This window comes from Haemaphysalis longicornis, unplaced genomic scaffold, assembly GCF_048455015.1.
Source record: "Haemaphysalis longicornis isolate Haplotype H1 unplaced genomic scaffold, Haemaphysalis longicornis Haplotype H1 scaffold_6, whole genome shotgun sequence".
In the NCBI taxonomy this organism is placed as follows: Eukaryota; Metazoa; Arthropoda; class Arachnida; order Ixodida; family Ixodidae; genus Haemaphysalis; species Haemaphysalis longicornis.
This window is the reverse complement of record NW_027526407.1, coordinates 94774270-94797006: the sequence shown is the minus strand read 5'-3', so window position 1 is coordinate 94797006 and position 22737 is coordinate 94774270. Positions and strand designations below refer to the sequence as shown.

The following is a 22737-nucleotide window of genomic DNA, read 5'->3' as shown; positions in this document are numbered from 1 at the left end:
CTGTCCTAGGCAATATTCCCCTCTCTGCTTTTTGTCCATCAGCATTCCAATCTTCTTTTCGTCCCCTCGACAGCCTTGAAGATCACTTCCTCTGTGCGACCCTTAAATCCCAGGGCTTCTGGAAGCCGAATATTTCCCTCATGTAGATTTGGATGGATACCCTCGCATTCTAACACTATGTGCCGCATAGTTTCTGTTCCTTTTACGCAGACCACGCGCACCCCATCATTTTGTGAATACATCCCCACAAAGCTTTCAGTTCGCAAGCAACCTGATGTAGCCTCAAAAAGCAAAGCAGTGCCCTGGGAATTATCGTAGAAATTTTCCTTTCTGATGTCCAATTTCTCATCCCTGGACATCTATAACGACGTTTAGGCTTCCATTTTTTTTTCTCCATTTTTGCTCTTATACTGCTCTTTCGTTGAGCGTCCTCTTCTGGGTCAATCCCTCTGAGTGAGTGTGCGAGCCGTTTCATTGGTGATCAGACTAATTCTACATCGGTGTGGGCATTTGACAAACTTGACCGCCTTGACGCACCCCGCGTGCGGATATATTTCGCGTCGTATCAGGACAATCGCAGAACTAATAAACATGCTGGTATATGTGTAACCTATAGGTTAAACCGACCAATCTATCCTAATTTGCAAAAAAAAAAAAAAAAAAGAATGCGCCTAATTGACCTGAGAAAACATGCGCCTCTAAAAAATTGCTGGTCTTTGTGCGAAAAAAAAAAGCACTGGGGTTTGAACGCAGGCCTTGGGGTGAGGACCCACGACTCTACATACCCTCAGGCCACAGAGGCCCAACAGGAGTCGTATTACGAATATGGGAGGAATGTTCCAAATCAAACCAGTAGACGGCGCTGCTAGAGGTGCGTCTGAACCGGCGTTGTCTGAACGGTAAGGTCCACCCGCCGCGGTGGCTCAGTGGCTACGGCGTTGTGCTGCTGAGCCCAAGGATGCCGGTTCGATTGCCGGCCGCGGCGGCCGCTTTTAAGTGCGAATGCACTTCTTAAGCGACCCTGAACCTGCGTCCACCGGCGATGTCCGCATAGCATACCCACGTGGGGGATTGGCCAGGAATCTCGTCTTCCTTGGCAACGGGGGGAGATGGGCGCGCGCTGCCTGGCCGCTGACATGGCACATACCCACGTGGGGGATTGGCCAGGAATCGGGCGTGAGAAGGGCTAATGCACCCGCTTAAAGGAGTACTGACACGAAATTTCCAAGCTTAAATCCGCTCTAGCAATCAAGTACAACGACAACACAAATAGGTGTCTGTGAATAAATGCATCTTTCTTTCTTTGTAGTTGTGTGATCTCTCTTTCGCGAACATTACCGAACCGCGCAAATTCAACTCGTGCATTCGCACTTTCACATTCTTCCCCTCGGGGAAATGCGGGGAATTTTTTCTGATCGAGGCGAAAAGCGAAAACGCCTGTGTGTTTCCAATTTCGCCGCGTGTTAAAGATCCCCAGGGAGTCGAAATCAATCCGGAGCCCTCCACTACAGCACGCCTCATCGCCTGTGTGGCGTAGGCGCGTTAACGCCCCCAGTCAACCAATCGGTCAGGTTTGTCGAACACGCAATCTGGCTTTCGATTATCAAACCTATAACCTCCAACAGGGGCCCAATCAACGCTTTGTTCCTGGCGTATTCCCGTGGTGGGCATGTTCAACCCCTTCGAAGGCACCGTCGTCGTCGTCTTCGTCGTCGTCGTCGTCGTCATCATCATCATCATCATAAAATGGAACCACGCGACCAAAGTCGCCAATCAGAGCGTTGGGAGTGGCCCGCTCCCATTGGCTGCGGTCGCGCGTGTCGAATGTGAAGGGCATGCCCATTTTTGTCCCGTCAGTCATTCTGGCCGCTGCTCTCGCTCCGTAAGCTGTCGCTTGCCGCTGGGCTCGTCACTGCAAGTGTTCGTGGTCTTCCTTCCCCGTGAAGCTCGCCCGGTTCCAGCATGCGAGAAATCGTGCATATCCAGGCGGGCCAGTGCGGCAACCAGATCGGAGCCAAGGTAAGACGGCTTTATTTAGTGCCGCATTTCGGGATGATCTTCGTAGTCTGCGCAAGGCGGGGCGCTAGGCCTAACCGAACGTGAGATCAGCCCCCGCGGCCACGTCCTTTTCGCAGCCATCGGCTGTGATTTCTAACGCCTCCGTTCACTGCGTGTTCTTCTTTTTTCGCGATCGCCTGTAAGCGCGCATTTACGCTAATTTTTCTGCCCCACGTTCCGAGTTGGGGGAGATGTGGTCAGCCGCGCCCGTTAGCGATGCCGGAGCGATGACTCCATAGTTGCTATGAAAGCAGTCTCGCGGCTTAGACAGCGGCGGCGTTTTGCTGCGTGCTTTGCGCGTGTTTAGTGACGCGGTTTTTTATTCCGGTTATTTTTTTGTACGCCGCCTTGTCCGCAGTAAATTCCAGTGGTTTGCACGCGCAAGTCCCCGTTCAAATTGTCGCGACTCGGCCGTGTCTTCGTTCACCTCTTTTTCATCGTATCGAGGCAGCTTACTGTGCCTGTTTCTAGTCTTATTTTCCATTATCAGGGCCGCTACCCGAATTCCTTATCGTCACGAGAGAGAGCGTCGATTTTCTGTGTGCCTCTCATGACCGCACAAAACTTAATCCGCTCAGCTGCTGAGCTTGGTTCGTTAGGCGGCTTGGCTTGGTGCGCATAACGGCTCGTTATATGCCGATTATTTAAGCGATGGACCTTTTCCGGGATCGCGTTTTCTTTTTTTTTTTCTGTCCTTGGCCTATTTGGTTGCGACGCGTTTATTACTAATTTTTTAGCGCTTCTGTGATAGTGTGTTCAACGGCGCACCTTCGTGCACGCGATCAGGCTGCCGTTCTTGGCGAATATTTTTATTCAGTTCTTTTTTTGCGTTTGTTGTTCACCTGGTGCAGTGTTTGTAAAATTTTTCACGTCGAATTCAGTGACGTTTTGATACTGCGAAGTGCGTCGACGGCGCCTCTTTCTATTGTGCGAATAATTCCCGTAATGTCTGCGGTCTTCCAACAGTGATTTTCCTTAAAGCAGTCTGGTGAGCCGAAATAGCGTAGCTTTAATTTTTAGTTTTCGAAAGCTAACCCTGTTTCTTTTGAATAAACCGGTAAACTCCCATTTTTTAAACGCATTTTGCATTCTTCGCTCAATTGTCGCCTGCACTCAAGCCGAATTTCCTTTTTCCCGCTCTTTAACCGGACTCTTTTCTACTGAACTCCGAAGTTCGGCAATTTGCTTGCTGATTTTAATTTACCTTAACCTGTATATGTTGACTCCTCTTATGCACAGCGTGCCTGTTGCCCGAACTTAAGGAAACCAGTGTTTTTTTTTTTTACTTTGCAAACTGGATGTCAGTAAATATTTTGCAGCAAAATGCTCTTACCGGCGCTGATACCTACCTCGAAGCTTGTCGCAAACGTTTTTTTTATTCGCTGAGTGCAGACAGCGTTCTTCAATATTTGACACCCTCGACGTTTATAGAGTGATTATTTCAGCCGACAGGTTGCAAAGCTTTCGCGCATGCGTTATTTCAAAATTGCTTTTGCACTATACTACTGGAAACAGCATGACCTGTTGAATGAATTTTGCGCAAGTTTCTGGCTCTCACGTGAGCATTCGGGAAATATATCGTTGGGGCTGTTTCGATTCGGTGCACCTAAATTTTAGCGTGATTATATGTGGATGCAATTTGACTGGTGCAGTATATGCGCAATTACATACAGGAGCTTCCCATCAGCAATGTTTCGCCTATCTGCATATGAAAGCGGTCCCTTTGGCGGTCTGCTTCACTGCAAGGCCACGGTTGAACAGGCTTTGGCGTGTGCCCCGCCGTGGTGGCTAAGCCGTTTTGCACGTCGTCGTAAGGACGCGGTTTCGATTCCCGGCCGCGACGGCCGCTTTTCTGATGGAGGCGAAAAGCGAAAGCGCCCGTGCGTTCGAGATTTCGGCGCGCGTTAAATATTCCCAGGTGGTCAAAAATAAAACGAAACCCTCCACTACGACACGCGTCATCGCCTGCATTGCGTCTGCGCGTTAAACCTCATAATCAATCAATCAAGCTCGCACGTGTGCTTACGAGCTGTCAATTATCAGTCTTTCCATATTATCACTCGTCTTGCTGCTTTTTCTTGGTTGGTGTTTCGCGATGTTGACTGTTCAGGCATGGTACTATAGCTGTGCAGGCTAAAAGCCGTCGTCGCCTGTATTATGTAGATCGCCGCCCACGTATCCTCAGGTGGTGCAGGGGAATGACACAGCTGCACAGCACCATGATCACCGCTGCTGCCAGTGGAGATTAAAAATACCGTTGCCGTATTTACGTTGCCGTCTACCGTGCGTGCGGGAGGCGACCGCGCATGCGCGAGAAGTTCCCGCGAACGGTAACTTACCGGCACTGGGTCACCGTTGCCACCGAGCTCCGAGCTTCCGAAAAGGTGTACCCTTACGCCTTGATTATACAGCAAAGGCAGCACGCTCGGCGCTTGATGCTTGGTACAGGCGATAAAATTATTCTTAATGTTTTATTACCTTTCTCCTGATACGTGAGGCTCAGGAGCACGACAAACGACTTTTTTTCTCAGACGGGCGAACATTGACCACCCCTACTCGTGCTACTCGCCCGCTTCAAACATAGTTAAGTTTGACCTCGCAAAGTGCCTTAGCTCCTCAAAAATTGTGCTGGGCAAGGCAATCTAGGTTGAGTACTTACAACAAATTTTGCTAATTTTTTGGGGTAACAGTTTGCGCGGGCGTAAAATCTAGTTTACTTTGATTCCAATGCTACTGGATAGATGGCACCACCGACAAGTTTTTTTAAAGCTTTACAGGTGATGGCTAAAGCATTATAATCACAACTAGTCTTATTGTCTTAGCTTCCCCCGAAACCTAAAACGTTCAAGATACATTAAACGAAAGGAAAATGAGCAACAAAATTTTGGGTGATTTGCTTTGAGGCTAATTTACGAGATGTCGCTATCTGCACCATGGCGGCCGGAATACGTAAACCGCAAACGGTGTGCTAAAACGTATCCCACAGTTTTCACCGGTAAACGAGAACTCCGGTTTCCGGTAACACGGTATGCGGCCACGAGAAACACGGTAAGGATACGCTCTCTAGTCTCCCGCTGTACCCGGACCCGTCTGCGCATGCGCGCGCGGCCAAGGCGAAACGGGCCACCCCTCACCGGAACGAATGCGCGGGCGGGGTGAGCTCACGGCGAGGCGGGCCGCCCGTCACCGGAACTAAGTGACCCTACCCTAACGAAGGGCATGTAATGCGAAGGCAAGATAACCGTTTTTAATTAAGGGTAAGAGAGTGTATCCCTAGAGAAGGCAAGCGTGGCAGGAGGTGGCAGAACGTTATATGGGCAGGTGAAACGAAGTTTGCGGGGATAAATTGATCGCGGTTAGCACAGCACTGGGTTAATTGGAGATGTATAAGAGAGGTCTTTGCCCTGCAGTGGGCGTAGATAGGCTGAAGATGATGATCGTAACGAATGTGCACATTGCCAGTCGGCTCCCAGTACTCTGGGAACGGTAATGTGACTACAGCACGCTATGTTAAAACTCTCTAATGTCGCGCTGTGTAAGCGTGTGGTGTGTCTGAAGATGTTCCACTTCACCAGCTCCCAGATCGTGCAGTGGTTACAAAAGTTTCAATAGTTCAAAGTTCTCTGATTACGCATAACTTCAATAACAAACTTCAAAACTGTGCGCTGTTTTTTGTCGTATCAGTGCACTTTTGTGTTCATTATTCAGCCCTTCCCTATAATCTGTTGAACTGAGTCGACTTCCAATTTTTGTGGAGCACCTAAATCTCTTTCCCCCGCCCTTCTCCTTGTCTGCAGTTCTGGGAGGTGATCTCCGACGAGCACGGCATCGACTACACTGGCAGCTACCACGGAGACTCGGAACTTCAGCTGGAGCGCATCAACGTCTACTACAATGAGGCCTCCGGTAAGGGTTCATGCCTCCTGCAATGTCGTCATGGACAGCGTAGCTGGATAACTGCTCCCCGATCTGGACAAATGAAATTCGTATTGTAATATCATAGGTACTAATGTAGAATGCCCAGCCTACTCGTCTTTGCTGTACTTCTTGCGGTGAGGACTGCATGCTCTGCGCAGATCTACTTGTCCTATTTTGAATACTTACCCTGGCAGTGCTCATGGCGAGAGCCTGTACGTATCAGCTGACCATGCCTCTGTTGCCTTGTTGCAGGAGGCAAATACGTGCCTCGGGCCATCCTGGTGGACTTGGAGCCCGGCACCATGGACTCCGTGCGGTCTGGACCCTATGGCCAGCTCTACAGGCCCGACAACTTCGTCTTCGGTGGGCACCTTCCTTCGTTATCCTTGCCTTCACTAAGAGACAGATGGGCTTGATCTTAATTCTAAAGCCACTGATTACCCCCTGTATTTCGCATCTTCCCTCGCCCTTCATAGTTGTAGTTTATGTGCCTGTTTATTTTGCGCAAACTTCTTTTGCATGCCGGCAGTTGCTTTCGCATTTTCTATGCTTCACAAACGCTGTCCTCTCTCTAGGTCTTTCAGCTGTGCAAGCATCCGACATTTGGTATTGTTCCCTCCAATGTGAAGAGCCTGTTCATTGTGGACTACTTCTGCCTTGCAGGCCAGAGCGGTGCCGGAAACAACTGGGCCAAGGGCCACTACACAGAGGGGGCGGAGCTGGTGGACTGCGTCCTGGACAGGGTGCGCAGGGAAGCAGAGGCGTGCGACTGCCTGCAGGGCTTCCAGCTCACCCACTCCCTCGGAGGAGGCACCGGCTCGGGGATGGGCACCCTGCTCATCTCCAAGATCCGGGAAGAGTACCCGGACCGCATCATGAACAGCTTCAGCGTCGTCCCCTCTCCCAAGGTCTCGGACACTGTCGTGGAGCCCTACAACGCCACCCTGTCGGTGCACCAGCTGGTCGAGAACACCGATGAGACCTTCTGCATCGACAACGAGGCCCTCTATGACATCTGCTTCCGCACGCTGAAGCTGACAACACCCACCTACGGCGACCTGAACCACCTTGTCTCGGCCACCATGTCGGGAGTCACGACCTGCCTCCGGTGGGTCCCCCTGTAGATGCTTGAATTAGTTGCTTCCTTTTTACATCCATCTTTGTATGTCACGCTGTCTGCTTCCCCTTTGTAACGCACGCAGGTTCCCTGGACAACTCAACGCCGACCTGCGCAAGCTGGCCGTGAACATGGTTCCTTTCCCGCGGCTGCACTTCTTCATGCCTGGATTTGCCCCGCTCACTGCCAGGGGCGCGCAGCAGTACCGGGCATTGTCTGTTCCCGAGCTGACCCAACAGATGTTCGATGCAAAGAACATGATGGCGGCGTGCGACCCTCGACATGGCCGGTACCTCACCGTGGCGGCCATCTTCCGTGGCCGAATGTCTATGCGGGAGGTGGACGAGCAGATGCTCAATGTCCAGAACAGAAACTCCTCTTACTTCGTGGAGTGGATCCCCAACAACGTCAAGACAGCTGTCTGCGACATTCCACCCAAGGGCCTGAAAATGTCTGCCACCTTCATCGGCAACAGCACTGCCATTCAGGAGCTCTTCAAGCGCATATCGGAGCAGTTCACCGGTACGTTCTGAATTCCTTGGAATGGCCTGTTGTACTTCGCGTGGCTATGAGGCGTACAGCCCTCATATATTTCAGACACTGGCAATATCTGAAGTGTGTCAGCAACCTTGCGTACCCTGTATAGCGTAACTAAGCTTTGCAAAGCCCGCACACGTGCTCGTAGCACGAGACTATTGGGCATACAATACGGTGGGCTTCATCTGTGTGTGTCCTACTAGTACATGGTTGTGACTTCAGTTCTATTCCGTTTTGTGTTCTTCCTGCGCAGCCATGTTCCGGCGCAAGGCCTTCCTCCACTGGTACACCGGGGAGGGCATGGACGAAATGGAGTTCACCGAGGCAGAGTCCAACATGAACGACCTGGTCTCGGAGTACCAGCAGTACCAGGAGGCGACTGCCGACGAGGAAGGAGAGTTTGAAGACGTGCCCGAAGCAGATGTCAATGCCTGAAGCTGCCCGCATTCCACCTTTTTTTTAGACCAGCTTGCGCGTTCTTTACTTTTTTGCCTCTTTTTTCCTTTACTTTAACTCTCCTTTTTTTACTTCCCTTCTTTCAAAGTTTTCTGCCTTTGTTTCTTCCTCGCGTTTTCTCTTTTTTACCTCCCTCCCTTTATTTCAAAGTTGTTTTCTGCTTTTGTTTCTTCTTGGTCTTTTCTCCTACCTTTTTTTACGCTACCTTTCTTTCAAAGTTGTTTTCTGTCTTTGTTTGTTCTTCGCCTTTTCTTCCACTTTATTAATAAATTTTCTTTCACCATTTCGCGCGGCTGTCATTGTGTACTTGGTCACTGCACATCCCACTGCAATATGGTCATGTTTCTAGGGAACCTTTTTTGCGCTTCTCCGTCTAGGCAGCTTCTCTCTGGTTTTACGAACTCTGAGCATTTGTTTGACATAAGCTGAAGCATGCGCACAGCTTTTCAAGAAAATGCCGAATAGCTCAACGTTAGTAATCAATCTTGCTGTACTGCTTGCGGTATGAATACATCACTAAAACAGCGCCAACTCGCACGGACTGCGTTGATAGTGAACACTTCTTTGTTTCCTTAGTTCGTGTAACTTTGCGATGTTGTACGAGATGTATTCACACCAACTTGCCAGATTCGGTACGAAATTTTCAAGGGCCACATTCAAAAGCGGAAGTAATACTAGTACTAGAGTACTCAAAACCTAAATATTGAGAATAGCGGGATATTTGAGTCGGCTTTAACCGAATTTGTGTACACAAGCGCTATTCAAAAACTTCCTTTCCAAAGTATTTCGAAGAGCGAACTTTGGTCACTTTGCGATCGATGGTTGCATACGTGCGCGGTCTTTCGCCGCTGTGGGTGACGGGCTTTCCCGCAAAGCACCGATGACGTGCGGGAAAACTGTAGGGGGGATGGTGCTGAGGAGGAGTGCCTCGTAGCGCCTTGGCGAGTTGGTATTGACCAGCTATGCCCTCCTGCTGCTTGTTCCGCAACCTGATAACATCTTAGCGCTCAAACACCTAAGTCAACACACTCAATAGATAAGAAAACATCGCTACGTACTGATATAGAGCCCGCTTCTCACATCAAGTGACGTGGAAACGTGACATCTCGTTTTAAAAGCCCATAATGTTTTTTTTCTTCTTTCGGTGTAAGACACAGGAACCATGATAAGCTTTTCTAGCTTTGTACTCCGACCCACCGAGAATAATCTTTCCTGTCAAGAAGACATTGGCAATGCAAAATTTGGGAAGCTTAAGTTTTTGCCAACCGCGCATTATTTTCATGCGTTCGCGTGATTTTTCGGCTTATCTCCATTTGGACATGAAAGCAATCTGAGGGGATAGTTTCTCTTTAGGCAATAATTTGTCATGTGTTTATGTACATTTAAATTTGTCTTTCTGGAAGAAGCTGAGTGGCTAGTTCATGCATTAACCAAGGCTTGAAGGCCAACAGTACACAAATTTGTCTTTGTCCAAATTTTATCAAAATAAGTCGTCTATTCTCTTAAAATCACCATGGCGAAATCCTAAGCTTCGTAAGCGCACAGCACACTAGGTACCGTTGTTCAAAGTAGCTCCGTGCAGACGACGTTTGCACCTGCAGTAGAGCCGCCGAAACAAGTTCTAAACGGCCAGTGACGGAGGTTGGGGAACATGTCCCGTAGTGCTCGCGCTTCTCCGACGACTTGCACGGCGCTCCGCCTGGTGCAGCGACACATTCGACCGGGGTTCCTCGGCTACACCACGGTCACACCAGGTTGCACAGCCATCGCCATCATATTCTTAAAACTAATCGCATGGGTAGCGATATCCGCCTTTTTTCAGTGCAATAAAAGAGATTAGAGTCTACGAACTATTCACACGCTTGCGAACGTTCTGGAGCTAGCAAAACTCTTTTTACTTGAAAATTACATTTCAACTAAAAGAAAATAGTGCGACACGCAGACTTGCCTTACCTTTGTCATTCCTATTGCATGTATCACCGAAAAAACCAGATACTTTATAAATTCTTGACCACTTGCATTTCCGCGTCCACTATTTAGCATATTTGCGCTGACCCAACGCCATCTCGATCCCTTAGACCTTTCTAACAGTTTGATGACCCAACTGGAGTTGTTGCACACGTGGGTATAAACAATTGCGGCACAAATTTTGCCTCACTCGCTAAAGAAAACAAAAATCAGCCTTGCTCGTGGTAACAAATACATCCGCACAAATATCAGCCGTTGTTTTCGCGAAGTGCGTAAGGTAACAAAACTGCTCCTCTCATAACCAAAAAACTTGATTTTTTTCGATTCCCAAATGAAGTACAGTAATCCCACGTTATAACTAAGTCAGCGGGACGGCGAAAAATTTTGTTATAAGCGGTATTTTGATGTAAGCGACCACTCGGAAAAAGCTAAAGTAGTTAAACTTTCATTGCGACACAACCACGAGGAAACAAAGCATAATGTATCCAGTGAAGCAAAACTTTATTCAGGTGCAAAGGCAGTGAGCTCTTGCTGTTTCATGTTCTTGCAGTGCGCGAGCAACCCCTTCTCCAATTTTACCAAGCAGTGACTGGAGTCCGAACGCCTCCCAGACTGCAGAGCAAATGAAGAGGAGAGGGTAGTGGCCACTTTTATAGGGGAGGGGGTTGGCGTGAGCGTCAAGGAACGTTACGAGAGTTTCGCGCTGGAAAGCGTCGCAAATACCGTAGCTCGAGTCCGAGGTTGTTTTTGTTGAGCTAAAAAAAGAACGATCAATGCTCATTGTGGGTACAGAGTGCAATCATGAAAACTGATCACTTTTGCACTATGGTTTCGCATGATCACTGGTCAATTTTTTTCCCGAGGTCTGCAGCCGTGAAGTTTGCAAAACATAAGTTTTCCGGTGCCCCGCTGTCGATGACACTGCTAATTCTACGCTTCTAGTGTCAGTGTTCGCGCACCGTCGCGTCCAGGTCATTGACCAATGTCTAAGAACAAAATTCAATCACCCTCCCACGCATTTTGACCATTTGTATTAAGTAGGATGGGGCGAATCGAGCATGACCTCCCTCGACAAAATCGCCCGGGAAACGTACACCAGCTTGTTAACCCGCCATGTTGACCGCCTGACTCGCCGGTGCCGCTCGGCAACGGCTCCGTTCGCCACTTCGCTCTAAGCGGGTCAAAATCTTCGTGCGCTTCGAGTAATGCGGCCTAAAATGCATGCGTTGGGGTTGGGACCAGAATAAATTTCGAATAAAGCGATATTTCGAGTAAAGCGATTCCGTTATAACGAGGGATTACTGTATTTACTCTTGTGGAGCGCTAGATTTAGTTTACGTGAAAGTTGTTGTTGTTGTAATCCGTTATTTCAATGGGAAGGCCATGCGGCCATTATAAGGGAAGAGGGGGAAGAGGCAGGGAGGAGTAGCCGAGTAGCACAAATGGTGGGTCCTTGAACGCCTTAGACGAGATCACTGCCGTCAGCAGAGCAAGGCTAGGGTTATTGGGATCATGTGAGTGCAGTCAACTTTTACGACAGGGGTAGGCCCCAGTTTACACTAATCTCGAGAGACCACTCTCTAGGCCGAACCTACTGAGAGAAAATTAGCGTCTTCGAAGGGGGGGTCGTCTTGAGAGGAATGACGTGGCAAAGCGTTGACGAGTATTGGGCGGTACAAAGAAAATGCGGCGCAGTGCCAGATTAAGTGGTTGAGGGTGGCGAACACTAACGTTTGACAGTAGGGGCAGTAAGGAGGTGGAGATGTTGCCGGGTGAATCCATTTTCTCATGATGCGGGGTGTGAGGGCTGCGTTAGCAATAGTTTTGTTGATGAAGATTTCCGCAGAGCGAGTCATCGGAGGAGCCAGAGCCAGGTAGCCAGCGGGAGTAACGGACGCAAGGCGTACTTTCCGAGCATGGCGTGCGCGGTCAAGTTGAAGGCGAGGGTGAGGAGAGGGGCGCGACGCGTCGTCGTCCAGGGGAGGGGTACTAGTGAGACACTCCCTTGCTGCATCGTGTGCAGCCTGGTTGCCCCCATCCGAGTCCGTGTGACCCGGCACCCATGCCAATCGAGCAGTGGTCCCATTGCGAGCCAGAACGGCGATCACGTGTTGGATTTCGTGAACAGTTGGGTGATCACTGAAGGGCTTGCGGAGTTCTTGGAGTGCCTGATGGGAGTTCGTGAGGATCCGAAAGCGTGGAGGGGGCGGCGTTGCAATACTGTAGGCCAGGTGATCTAATGCGCTGAGGATGCTCTGAAGTTCTGCTTCCAAGGGAGACGAGTGGTGTCCTGGCCGAATGATAAAGCCATCCAAGTCCGGCCGAGCTGGGCAGCGCCAGGCCAGACCTATATGGGAAGGCGAAAGGCTGGCGTCCGTGTAAATGTCCACTTCATCTGGCAATTTTGTCGCAAGGGCGCGCTGAAGGGCTTTGTCACGGGCAACTGGTCGGGTACGGGGGATACCAGTTCGCTGATGGGCCACTGTGACAGGCGGGAGTGACCAAGGGGGTGGCGGTGGTGAGACCTCGTACCTATTCCAAAGTGCAAGATGGAGTATCCTGGGCGGATCGTGTACGTTCTCACGGCACCTCGAGCACCAGCACTGCCGATGGAGTGCCTCCCCCAGCTAGCGCTACAGCTGGTCCCCCACCTTCACTTTCGCCGACAGGTGATTCGATTCTGCAAACAGTACTAACCCAGCTTGATAGCCTTCGTTCTGAGCTCCACTTGCTTCGTGAAGAGAATGCGCAGCTCAAGGCTGAAATTGCAGCATACCACCAAGGATCCAATACCATGACCGTCCAAACAGCTCCCTCTAGCACAACAGCGCCAGCAACATCATGTATCGGTACTCAACCCCCCCCAACTGTATCCCCGATTACACATGCAAAGTCGGCCCTCCGTAACCCCCTACCCTCGATGCTGAAGCAACGGAAGAGCCGTAGTACTAGCGCCAAGCGTACCGCTACGTCGCAACGGGGTACTGAAACGAACGATATTATGCAAGTGCTGAAATTCATTCGCGCAGACATCTAGCAAGAACGCCGCGCTCGGTTGGATGATATGGACAAGCTCCGGACCTTCACACAACACTATGCTCAGCAAACTACAGCTATGATGAACTTCATCCAAACCCCTCCCGGTGTTCCAAATGAAGCGGACCCACCGCCAAGAAAGATTACTCCCCGCAGTACCCTTGGACAATGAAGCGGACTCTCTGCGTGTTGCAGTGGAACTGTCGCAGTTTTAATCAATCGGCTCCCATTCTTTCAAGTCGAGTAGCGCAAATTCTGCCTGTTCTATCCTTCTTCAAGAAACCAGATCCTTGCCAAAAATTAGAGGCTACACAACTTATTCGGAACCGTCAATAACTCACCAAGGCAAAGTCCCATCTCCCACCCAACCATCAGTGGTGGAACAAGCGGCTGTCTTAGTGCGGTCAGACCTTGGTTGCTGCAAGGTGTCCGTCCCGGGCCAATGCTCCAAGGATCACGAAGTGGTCATAGTGCAAGTGCGCCTACCTGATGGGAAACCACTACTCGCTGCGTCTGTGTATTACCGCCCAGTCACCGGCTCTCAGAAATCTATTAACTATAATTGGTTAGGCCACCTGGTCTTGCTGTATCCTCACACCCCAATTGTCATCGGCGGGGACTTTAATGCGAAAAGCACTACGTGGGGATACGACTCTACGGATGGTCGAGGCTTGTGCCTTGAGGCGGCGATTGACGACTGCGGTCTCTCTCTTCTTAATGACCCCACGTTAGCCACCCGTGTGGGTCTTCATCGACGGCAGAAAAACACTTCGCCTGACCTTACCATTGCCACTACAGGAGTGATTCGCACGTGGAGCCCCTATACCACCACTTGGGGTAGTGATCATTATCCCATTCTTCTCACTCTCAGAGGCAAGCGCTTCCGCACTCGCCAATATCTTTCGCACATTGATTGGCAAACTTTTCGAACCTCCCTCCGTATACCTCAGAATGCAACCTTACCGCAGTTCACTGCTGCCATATAGTCTGCGAAAGCACACGCTACAGAGGAAATATTATGTGACTCTGCAACACCCGCACTGGGCGCTCATCTTACCAACCTGTGGAAGCGCGTGCAAACCCTCACGACTCGCTATCTAACCAACGGCAAACGTCACCGAGACCTGATTCGGATTCGTCGCTAGTCGCCAGTACCATGTCATCCGACAATACCAGCGCTCCCTTTCCAACGAGCATTGGCATAGTCTCTGTGCTAAGCTCGGTAAAGAACGGGGCCTTTCCCAGCTGTGGAGCACGTTTCGGAGCTTGTCGGGCAAGCGCAAGGGAAAACCTACTCCATTCGCTTCCCTCACTCTCCGGGACCCACCAGCGGACGTAGAACATCGACTGATAACGACGTTTTTCCCACGTGCCGCTCTCAGTCCCCACCCTCCGCTGCCGACCATAATGGTTTCAAACGTGGATAGAAATCTCGATGCCCCATTCACCATGGGGGAGTTTAAAGCGGCTCTTCACCATGAAAAACCACATTCTGCACCGGGTCATGATGGCGTGACATGGCAGCAGCTGCGTAACTTGGACGAGTCTGCACACTCAGTACTGCTAAACATGATTAACACTTACTGGGCCTCTGGTGCCGTTCCCGATGAACTCAAACTGACACTGGTTCACCCAATACCGAAGCCAAACAAAGATCCTTCTGTGCTGACTAATCTCCGGCCTATTTCTCTTACACCCACCATCTGTAAACTTATTGAACGCCTGATCAACAACCGCCTTCAGTATTATTTGGAATATGTACACCCGTGCTTTCATCCGTCCCAGACTGGCTTCCGCCCTCACCTTGACCCTCACGGTTGCCTTTGGCTACTGCGAAGCGTTCTGAACCGTACGTCACGATCTGGTAATCCAGATTATGTCCTCACTTTCGACGTGCGAAAAGCCTTTCACAATGTTAGTCAGGCAGCGATCCTTGAAGAGCTCGCTATAGCCTTTCCAAGCCAAAGGACCCAAAACTGGATTATGAATTTTTTAGAAAATCGACCGATTCGGCTCCACAGCACGCATCTAGGATGGAGCCCCAGGACCTTTTATCTAGATAGGGGCGTTCCACAGGGTTCTGTCCTTGGACCCGTACTTTTCAATTTGGCCATGGCACGCGTCGCCCGCAACCTAGAACGGGACACTGCAGCTAGTTTTGCCATCTATGCCGACGACCTCACAGTATGGGTTGAGGCCGCCGACTACGACTGCACGGAGGACATGGCAACAGAATTGCAGGCGGCGGTGAACAGCCTCTCCACTACTCTTCCAACTCTCGGCCTGGAGTTAGCACCCGAGAAGACCGAATTTCTCCTGGTCCACGGTCTGCCCCAACCACCTACTAGTATGCATCATACAATTTACATCGGCGACACACCCATTTCCTCCCACTGTGGTCATATTCGCTTGCTCGGCATCCCCCTCGCCAGCCACAACAGCGCTGGAGAGTGGATAAGTCAACTGCGGAAAAATTGGAAGCCAATGCTACACTTAATCTCTCATCTCTCAAACAAATTTGGCGGTGCTCACCAATCGGCGTGCCTCACGCTCTGTCGGGCGGTAGCGGTCGGTCGTCTCACTTATGGCGCTCCGGCCTACAGCCTATCCTCGACTCATAAGAAACATTTAGCGGTCCTTTACCGGGCCATGCTCCGCACCATCACTGGACTTCCCAGGTATACCCGCATCGATGCTCTTGAACGGGCTGCTCCTATGCCTCCCATGGAAGAGCTCCTCGCGGAAACTCTCGGACAACATGACCTTAGGCGGACATTAACGCCACAGGGGGCTGCACTCTCCGCCCGGGACCTGCGCATTCTTACGTGAAAGTAAAATATTTTCTAGAGCACACGTTTGTGGTGAAAGTACAAAACAGCGGTATACAGGGCACTTTTTTCGTGTTTTAGTGCATAATTTAGCTGTGGAAGTTGGCCTATAGTTTTAGATCCCGGTTATAATTCGATTCTTGATGTGCATCAAGGCGAAAAATACTGGGCTGATATTCATGAAGCTGTTTGCACGTAATGTATAGTAAAAATAGTGATTGATCTCCACCCGCGTACGGTTTATTCCCTTCAAAGAGAGTGATGTGACAGCCCAGGTGCTGGCTAACCAAAGATGCTTTTTGATATCGTACGAGAGAGAGAGAGAGAGAACCTTTAATCACAGTTGAAGTGAGCATATTTGTGGTCGGGGTCTTCAGTCCAATACTCCATTGGTACGGCCGGCTGTCTTCGCCCTTTTGGCTAGCAAAAGCTGCGTTTCAGGAAAAGAGCTGGTCAGCGTACTCTCCCACTGCTCGCGTGAGGGGTTGGGGATGGGGGGAAGATCTGGGTTCAGTTGACATTCCCAGACAATATGGTACAGCGTACCTGGTGCTTGGCAGTGAGTACATAGGGGATCGTAAAGAGTAGGGTGGATGGCGTGTAGTCGTGTTGGGTGGGGGTAGGTATTAGTCTGTAGTTGTCTCAGGGTGGCTTCCTGTTCTTTCGTGGCCTGATCGGTGACTGGGTTATAGAGTTGTCTCGCTAGTCGATAATGTTGGGTGGTGCCGGCGTAGCAACTAGCTTCGCAAAACAAGGCCTGCTTTTTTACTCGCAATGCCAAGGATTGCTACAACGGCAGTTATTCTGATGGAAAAAGAACTGTCGTACGGTCTACTTCATTTAGATTGATAGCAACGCGATGTCGGAATTGCGCTTAACTCTATTATCTTGAGCCAACGTTTGTGAGAGTTCTGTGGAAATAACAGTGCGAAACGCGATGCTACCAGGCGCATTTGAAGGCGGCTCTGAGCGGCCGCCGGTTATATCGCGGGCGCTTCCGTTCCATTACGTCACGCCCGGCCGCCGGTAATGTCCGAGTTTTCTGTTCAGTTTGAGTACCGAAAACACCAATGTCGTGAGCTGTTTGCATCGCTTCCGAACATGTCTGAAACGTAGTATTTTGCATTTCGCACTCTTTTCTTGTGTAATATATTATATGGTGACATTATTTTTACGTTGTCGAAAATTTGAGTGCAGCTGGCCTTTAAGGATTTTGCTAATCGGGTGGATTTACTGGGCAAAAACCACGTGGCGGTGCTACTTGCGTGGCGGCGGCGACGCTATACCTGCGGTTGCACTCCGTCGCGCGGCAAGCGCGTTTCCCGACGTGAAACGTGGTTTGTGGGGTGGAATTGGCAAGAAGGATCGTGTGGTTCAGTTTGTTTGCACTACCTGAACTTTTGCAGTTTCCAAGACACAATCACGAGTGATCTTCTCAAAATGATAATTCAAAAGGTATTGTTTGCATTGCTGTTAGTTTATACCTATTCCTCCTGTAACAAACTATCACACTAAACACTGAGTGAGTGAGTGGGTGAGTGAGTGATCGATTGATTGAGTGAGTGAGTGAGTGAGCGAGCGAGCACATTGCGAGATGGGCCTGCGATTACTCCGCCCGAGGTAAAACTGTTCGTGGCAAATGTTAAGAGCCACAAAGGTTTGTCTCCTCAAAAAATTGAGGGGAAGGGACTAGATGTCTCACCTAGTGATTTTGAAAATAGGATATCGCCCCTAAAGAGGAATACAAGACGGCTCTCCTTCAAAGTTCTTTAAATAAAGCTGGGTGCCCCATTGCATGTTCTCGAGCCAATCTTTTGAAATCTGTTCTTAATTAACCCTGCTTGGGCTCCACTATCGTTAAGAAGTAGAAAACTTCATCCACCATGTCGATCGAAAGTGTCTGACAGGAATACTTTCGCTTATCGTATAGAATGTCGTTATTTATTGAAAAGTAAAACCACTGTAAATTATTCTGGGCACATTTTGTTGGCGCAGTAGGAGGGGCACACAAGAAAATGCGCGTGAGGAACGCGAGACTTCAACTAACGCATTTCCCCATAGACTGGTTGGTCTACTGAAAAGCTTTGATAAGATCTCTCGACACACAGAGCGTGTGTGAAACCGGGCTTGCATTGTGTGAAAACAGTTACTTTAAAATCTCGGAAAACGGACGCTTACAGTATACACGCATCGATCATGCAGAAGAAGTACGATAGTATACACCTTTGTTCAATCAGTGCGCGAAAATTCGTCGCATGGCTTCGTTCTTCGTTCGCGATTTGGATCTTTGGAGGTTCACCTATCGATTGCACGCACTTTAAATGAAAGGTGGAGGCCCTTTGAGCTTTCGCGTTTCTCTCAACTTTCTTTAGGAAGAGCTTACAAAGTTTTGAACACGAAAGTGTTTTATGCCGGGGTACACAAACCTCAACGACGTCATATCAGGCACGGAAATGACATCACCAGAGAGACTTGTCATTTCCGTGACGGATATCACCGGAAGGAGTTCCATCGGCAACGGCGGCGCTAGGTTTCGAGCCCACGATCAGTCTGGTCGCAACGGGAGGTGTGAAACGCTCTACCGACAGAGCCATGATATAACGCCCGAGAAGACGTACGAACGCGCCTTATGGCCTTCCCTCCTCTCTCATAGAGTTTCTTAGTAAGCATACTAGAGAGGAAAGTGCGCCTGGTAATCCATGTCGCCATGGGGGTTTATGGGAAGACCCCCGCTTTTGGCTTGGGCTTGGCATGACAATTGGATTATGAAGCGGTTTTTGGGGAGTTGCTTTCTTCACTATTCATTAAGACGTGTACGAGATACCAGGAAGCCGAAATCCTCCCTGTTCTGTGGTATCCGTGTTCGGTAAAACAAAACAAAAGGCAGTGCGTGATCGTACCTGACGTTGGTCATGCTGCAGTCTAAGGACGTATGTATATATATGACTGAGCGGTTAGTATGCCGCCGTTAAAGTTGTAGCTGACAAAAAAAAAAGAAACAAAACGTACTTCCACGAAGACAAGATACGCAAGATACGGGGGCCTGTAACTGTCCTACCTTCTCGTCGTCCGCGACTGTTTAACGCCACGTTTTCTTGTTTCTTCAAGTATGAACCAACTCGCTCAGCAACAAGTTTTGCTGAACTGTAGTTGACGGTCGGTTCACCGGTTTACCACGAATACATCTTCATAGGCATGCTCAAAAAGCTTTCCAAACTTTTCAAACAACGTATTATCAGAAATAATGGTGAAATAATAAAATAAGAGTCTCTAATCAGTTTCCCCCCGAGTATTAACAGTTAGTAATTACGACCTTTGCCGCAGAATAGCATGCACAACCTGCAAAAATGCGCTTTACTTCCCTTTTCCTTAGATTTAAAACAGCCTGTCTTATTTTTCACTTATATAATAACACACCATTCTTTGCATTTTTGTGGCACTGTGTTCGAATATACGGCCACTAAAGCGTTTCAGACCAAGACAATGATGAAACTAAGGCAAGCGCATGATGTAATGGCGGTCCATGACTATACAGACGGCTTTGATGTGAGCCATATAGACGCTAGCGCCAGATTTCTCTCTAGTGGATATTGTAAGAAACTCCATGTTCCCTCTAACAACGTTCTTAGTGCCCTCTAACTCATCCATTCAGATGGTGCTTCTGTCTAGGAGAAGTGAAGCGAAATAGTGCGTCATGATGCAAATGAGCGCCGATAGTTGGCGCGTCGATAGGGCAGCGTGTAGCAGCGGCTACACGCTGCCCTACACACAATTTTTATTTGTAGTTTGCACACCACGTGGCACCAAAAAATAAAAATTTGGATCCGCGGGATTCAGCTTGTTGGCTCCACGTCGAGTTGTTCTTGGTTGAGTGCTTGTTTTTGGCATCAATATATTCCGGGAAGTTAAATGTTGACACTGACTCATTTTCCCCGTTTCTTTTTTCATGTAATTCGGGTAAGCATTCTGATATTGCTCCACCGGGAAAAGCTCTATCATACGAAAGGATAACCGATGAGCAGTTCTTGGAGAACCATGGTGTTCAGCGATAAGTGCTGCTCACCGAAATATGCATATTTCAGGAAATACATTGCTTGATGCTTTATGTGAGCCCAACACGCCCGTGATGGGAAACATTTTAAAGCCACAGCTAAGATTACATAGCAGAAACTTTTGGAATGTGAAAGATGGATCAAAATTTTGTGCTTTTGGTGTCGATTGATTGTGGGGTTTATGTCCACCGCGCCGAGGTGACCACGACGACGAAGGCGGAACCACGAGGCGCATGCTCGTGCGCTCGTGCTGGAGGAATAAAAATCAGTTCGAGCCCAAACGCTGTCGTGGCTGGTTGTCACTGCGCCGGTCGCGACACGACACATAGAAAATCTTTTAATATTAGAGTTTAGAATTTTGGCAGGCTTTCGTCAAATATTACCAAACTTTTGAAATTTTCGCGATACCGAAAATAAGAAGATAATCGACCTGACTTTAGACGAGCTCCAACACTGATGCCAAGATGTCCTTCTTGGAAACTGGCGCCGCATCTTTTCAAAGTGCTACGAGTTGTGCCGCGCCTCCGCCAGATGGCGCCACGGGTCCCGCGACCGAGAGAAGACGCAGTGAAACATCCCCCTCGCGAGGGGCACGATCAAATGCAGAGCATTTCCGGGGGCGCACGACGTTAAGTAGTTTGCGTTACGTTAATGTTGTTGCACTTGTGGCAACTGCTGACGAGAGAGCGCTCGTCAGCAGTAATTTGAATGAGTCAACGATATAAGGCGCGTTCGTAGCGTCCCATTCTGTGTCGGCTTTGTGGCGCAGTGGGTAGAGCACCATGTACATTGCGTTCCGCCCGCAGGGTCGAGGAATCGAAACCGGGCGCCGGATAGTATTTTTTTTATATAGTAGGGACAACGACGGTGCGGACTACGGACGTCAACGCGGGTGACATCGTGAGTTACTGAAATGCTCTGCATTTAAAATGCACGGCTGTCTTCACCTTGCGCTCAGGGTTATAGAATCAACTTGAGCTAACAAATTTATGTACACCCGCCGAATTTTTTTACTAATATCACGGGAACGTCGACTGTTCGGTCGATCAGCGCCGTATGGTGGAGCGATACGGCAAAGTCGGCGAGTGTAGCTGCACGCGCACTAAGCAAAAGCCGCTGCTGCCGTCGTCTGCTAGGCTGTTCCAGGAGCAGACGGCCTCCCCCGATTGCCTGTGTATCGCGCGCGCTTTAACCCCCACAACCAGTCGATCGGTCAGGTTTGTCAAACACGCCATGGGGCTTTAGATTATCAAACCTGTAACCTCAAACAGGGGCGCAGCTAACACTTTGTCCCTGGTCTATCCCCGTGGTGGGTACGTGCCAGTGTTGTACACGTTCCTCTAAAATAGGAACGAAAGCTCGTTTCTCGTTCCTTCCCAATTTTGAAACGAGTTCCCGTTACAAGTTCCTTTATTGCGAAAGGAACGCGTTCCAGTTCCACTTCGAAAATTGGAACGTGTCGTTGCATTAACGTTACACATAGGTTTTAAATTAAAATATAGTGTCGGATAATCCTGGGGCGAAATTAAGTGAGAAATTTAAAACTCACATCGAACTACGTATTATACGAATATTAGCACCGCCGGCAGCAGATTATCTGGAGATAAAAATAATCAAGAGAAAATCTCCCGGGCGAATTTTGTCAGGGAGCACCGGGAAAACTCGAGACGGCTCTAGGACTTTTCGGCGCAGAATTTTTGGTGCGGAAAGTTTGGTGTACGGACATTTCGGTGCGCCAACGTTTCGGCGACCAAATTATCTGGGTCTTGCCTGTTTGCGACAGCCGTTATATTTTTACTACCGCTTACCGTTGGTTATGGACAACAATCTGGAGCAGCGAATTATTTTTTATTGATGCCACGTTTGATCTTTGCCAGGTATTTTTAGAAATTCTACATGTATATATTTTTCGTTTAATACCTATTCCTGGGGACACCTGTTATGCAGCCGATTGAATTCTTTAGCACACGTTTTTTTTTCATTTACGGCAGGTCGTTAATTTAAATTTGCTCTTTTTTAGCTAAGACAATTAACCGGTGTTTACGATGGTCCGACGCCTTTTTTGTATTTTTTGAAAATATACACCCTAAAATTACATAAATTACATGCACACTCTCAATATCCAAAACGTAACAAACATTAGCTAGCCCCCCAGAATGCAGAAAACCTTATGAAGGGTATTACGTAGACTGGGCTGCCTTGCTAAAATGAATTTGCGAACACTGGTCTAGGATATTGTCGTGGAGGAAGAACGGGCCTTTTTGACAACAGTGGCAGCGCGCATGGGTTGTGCATACAAATTGCACCCATCCTGTTCGGGAAAACCAACCTTCGTTTCATGTTTACATGCCTACATTTAGCACATTTTAATTCTTTGACCTAGCGCTCCCCCCCCCCCCCCCCTCTTCCCCGCCTTCACGCTCGAATCTCTACCAAATTTCTTTTCCAGTCTTATTATTTTCGTTTTCCCCTGAAAATCCTACAGACGTGGCGGCGTTCACGGTTTCCGAAGCCGCACCGCAGTGATACAGGAAAATGCTTTACATTCACCATGAGCTCACGAAACCTCTATAATGTGCAACAAAACGCCACCCAAAAAGCCGCGGAGAACACAATGGGCACTATCGTTTGCTGCCTACGCCCTTCCGCGTGTCGCGGTCATACCCATGGCGCCCCCACTCCAGGAATCGCTCTTTCTTCGCCTTCAGTCTCCCCATTGGGAATTAACTCTTCAAGTCACGCATATCATGGACACCCCAGGCATACA

General features: G+C 49.2%; 1 protein-coding gene across 1 annotated transcript; it reads left to right on the top strand.

The window, feature by feature from the left end:
- The first annotated feature begins 1828 nt into the window (after nt 1–1828).
- Nucleotides 1829–8374, top strand: LOC144141047 (tubulin beta-4B chain-like). Its single transcript, XM_077672549.1, has 6 exons — nt 1829–2019; nt 5856–5964; nt 6229–6339; nt 6640–7084; nt 7179–7615; nt 7884–8374. The coding sequence occupies exons 1-6, from the start codon at nt 1963–1965 to the stop codon at nt 8063–8065; spliced, it is 1341 nt and encodes a 446-aa protein (XP_077528675.1). The 5' UTR covers nt 1829–1962; the 3' UTR covers nt 8066–8374.
- The last annotated feature ends 14363 nt before the right edge of the window (nt 8375–22737 follow it).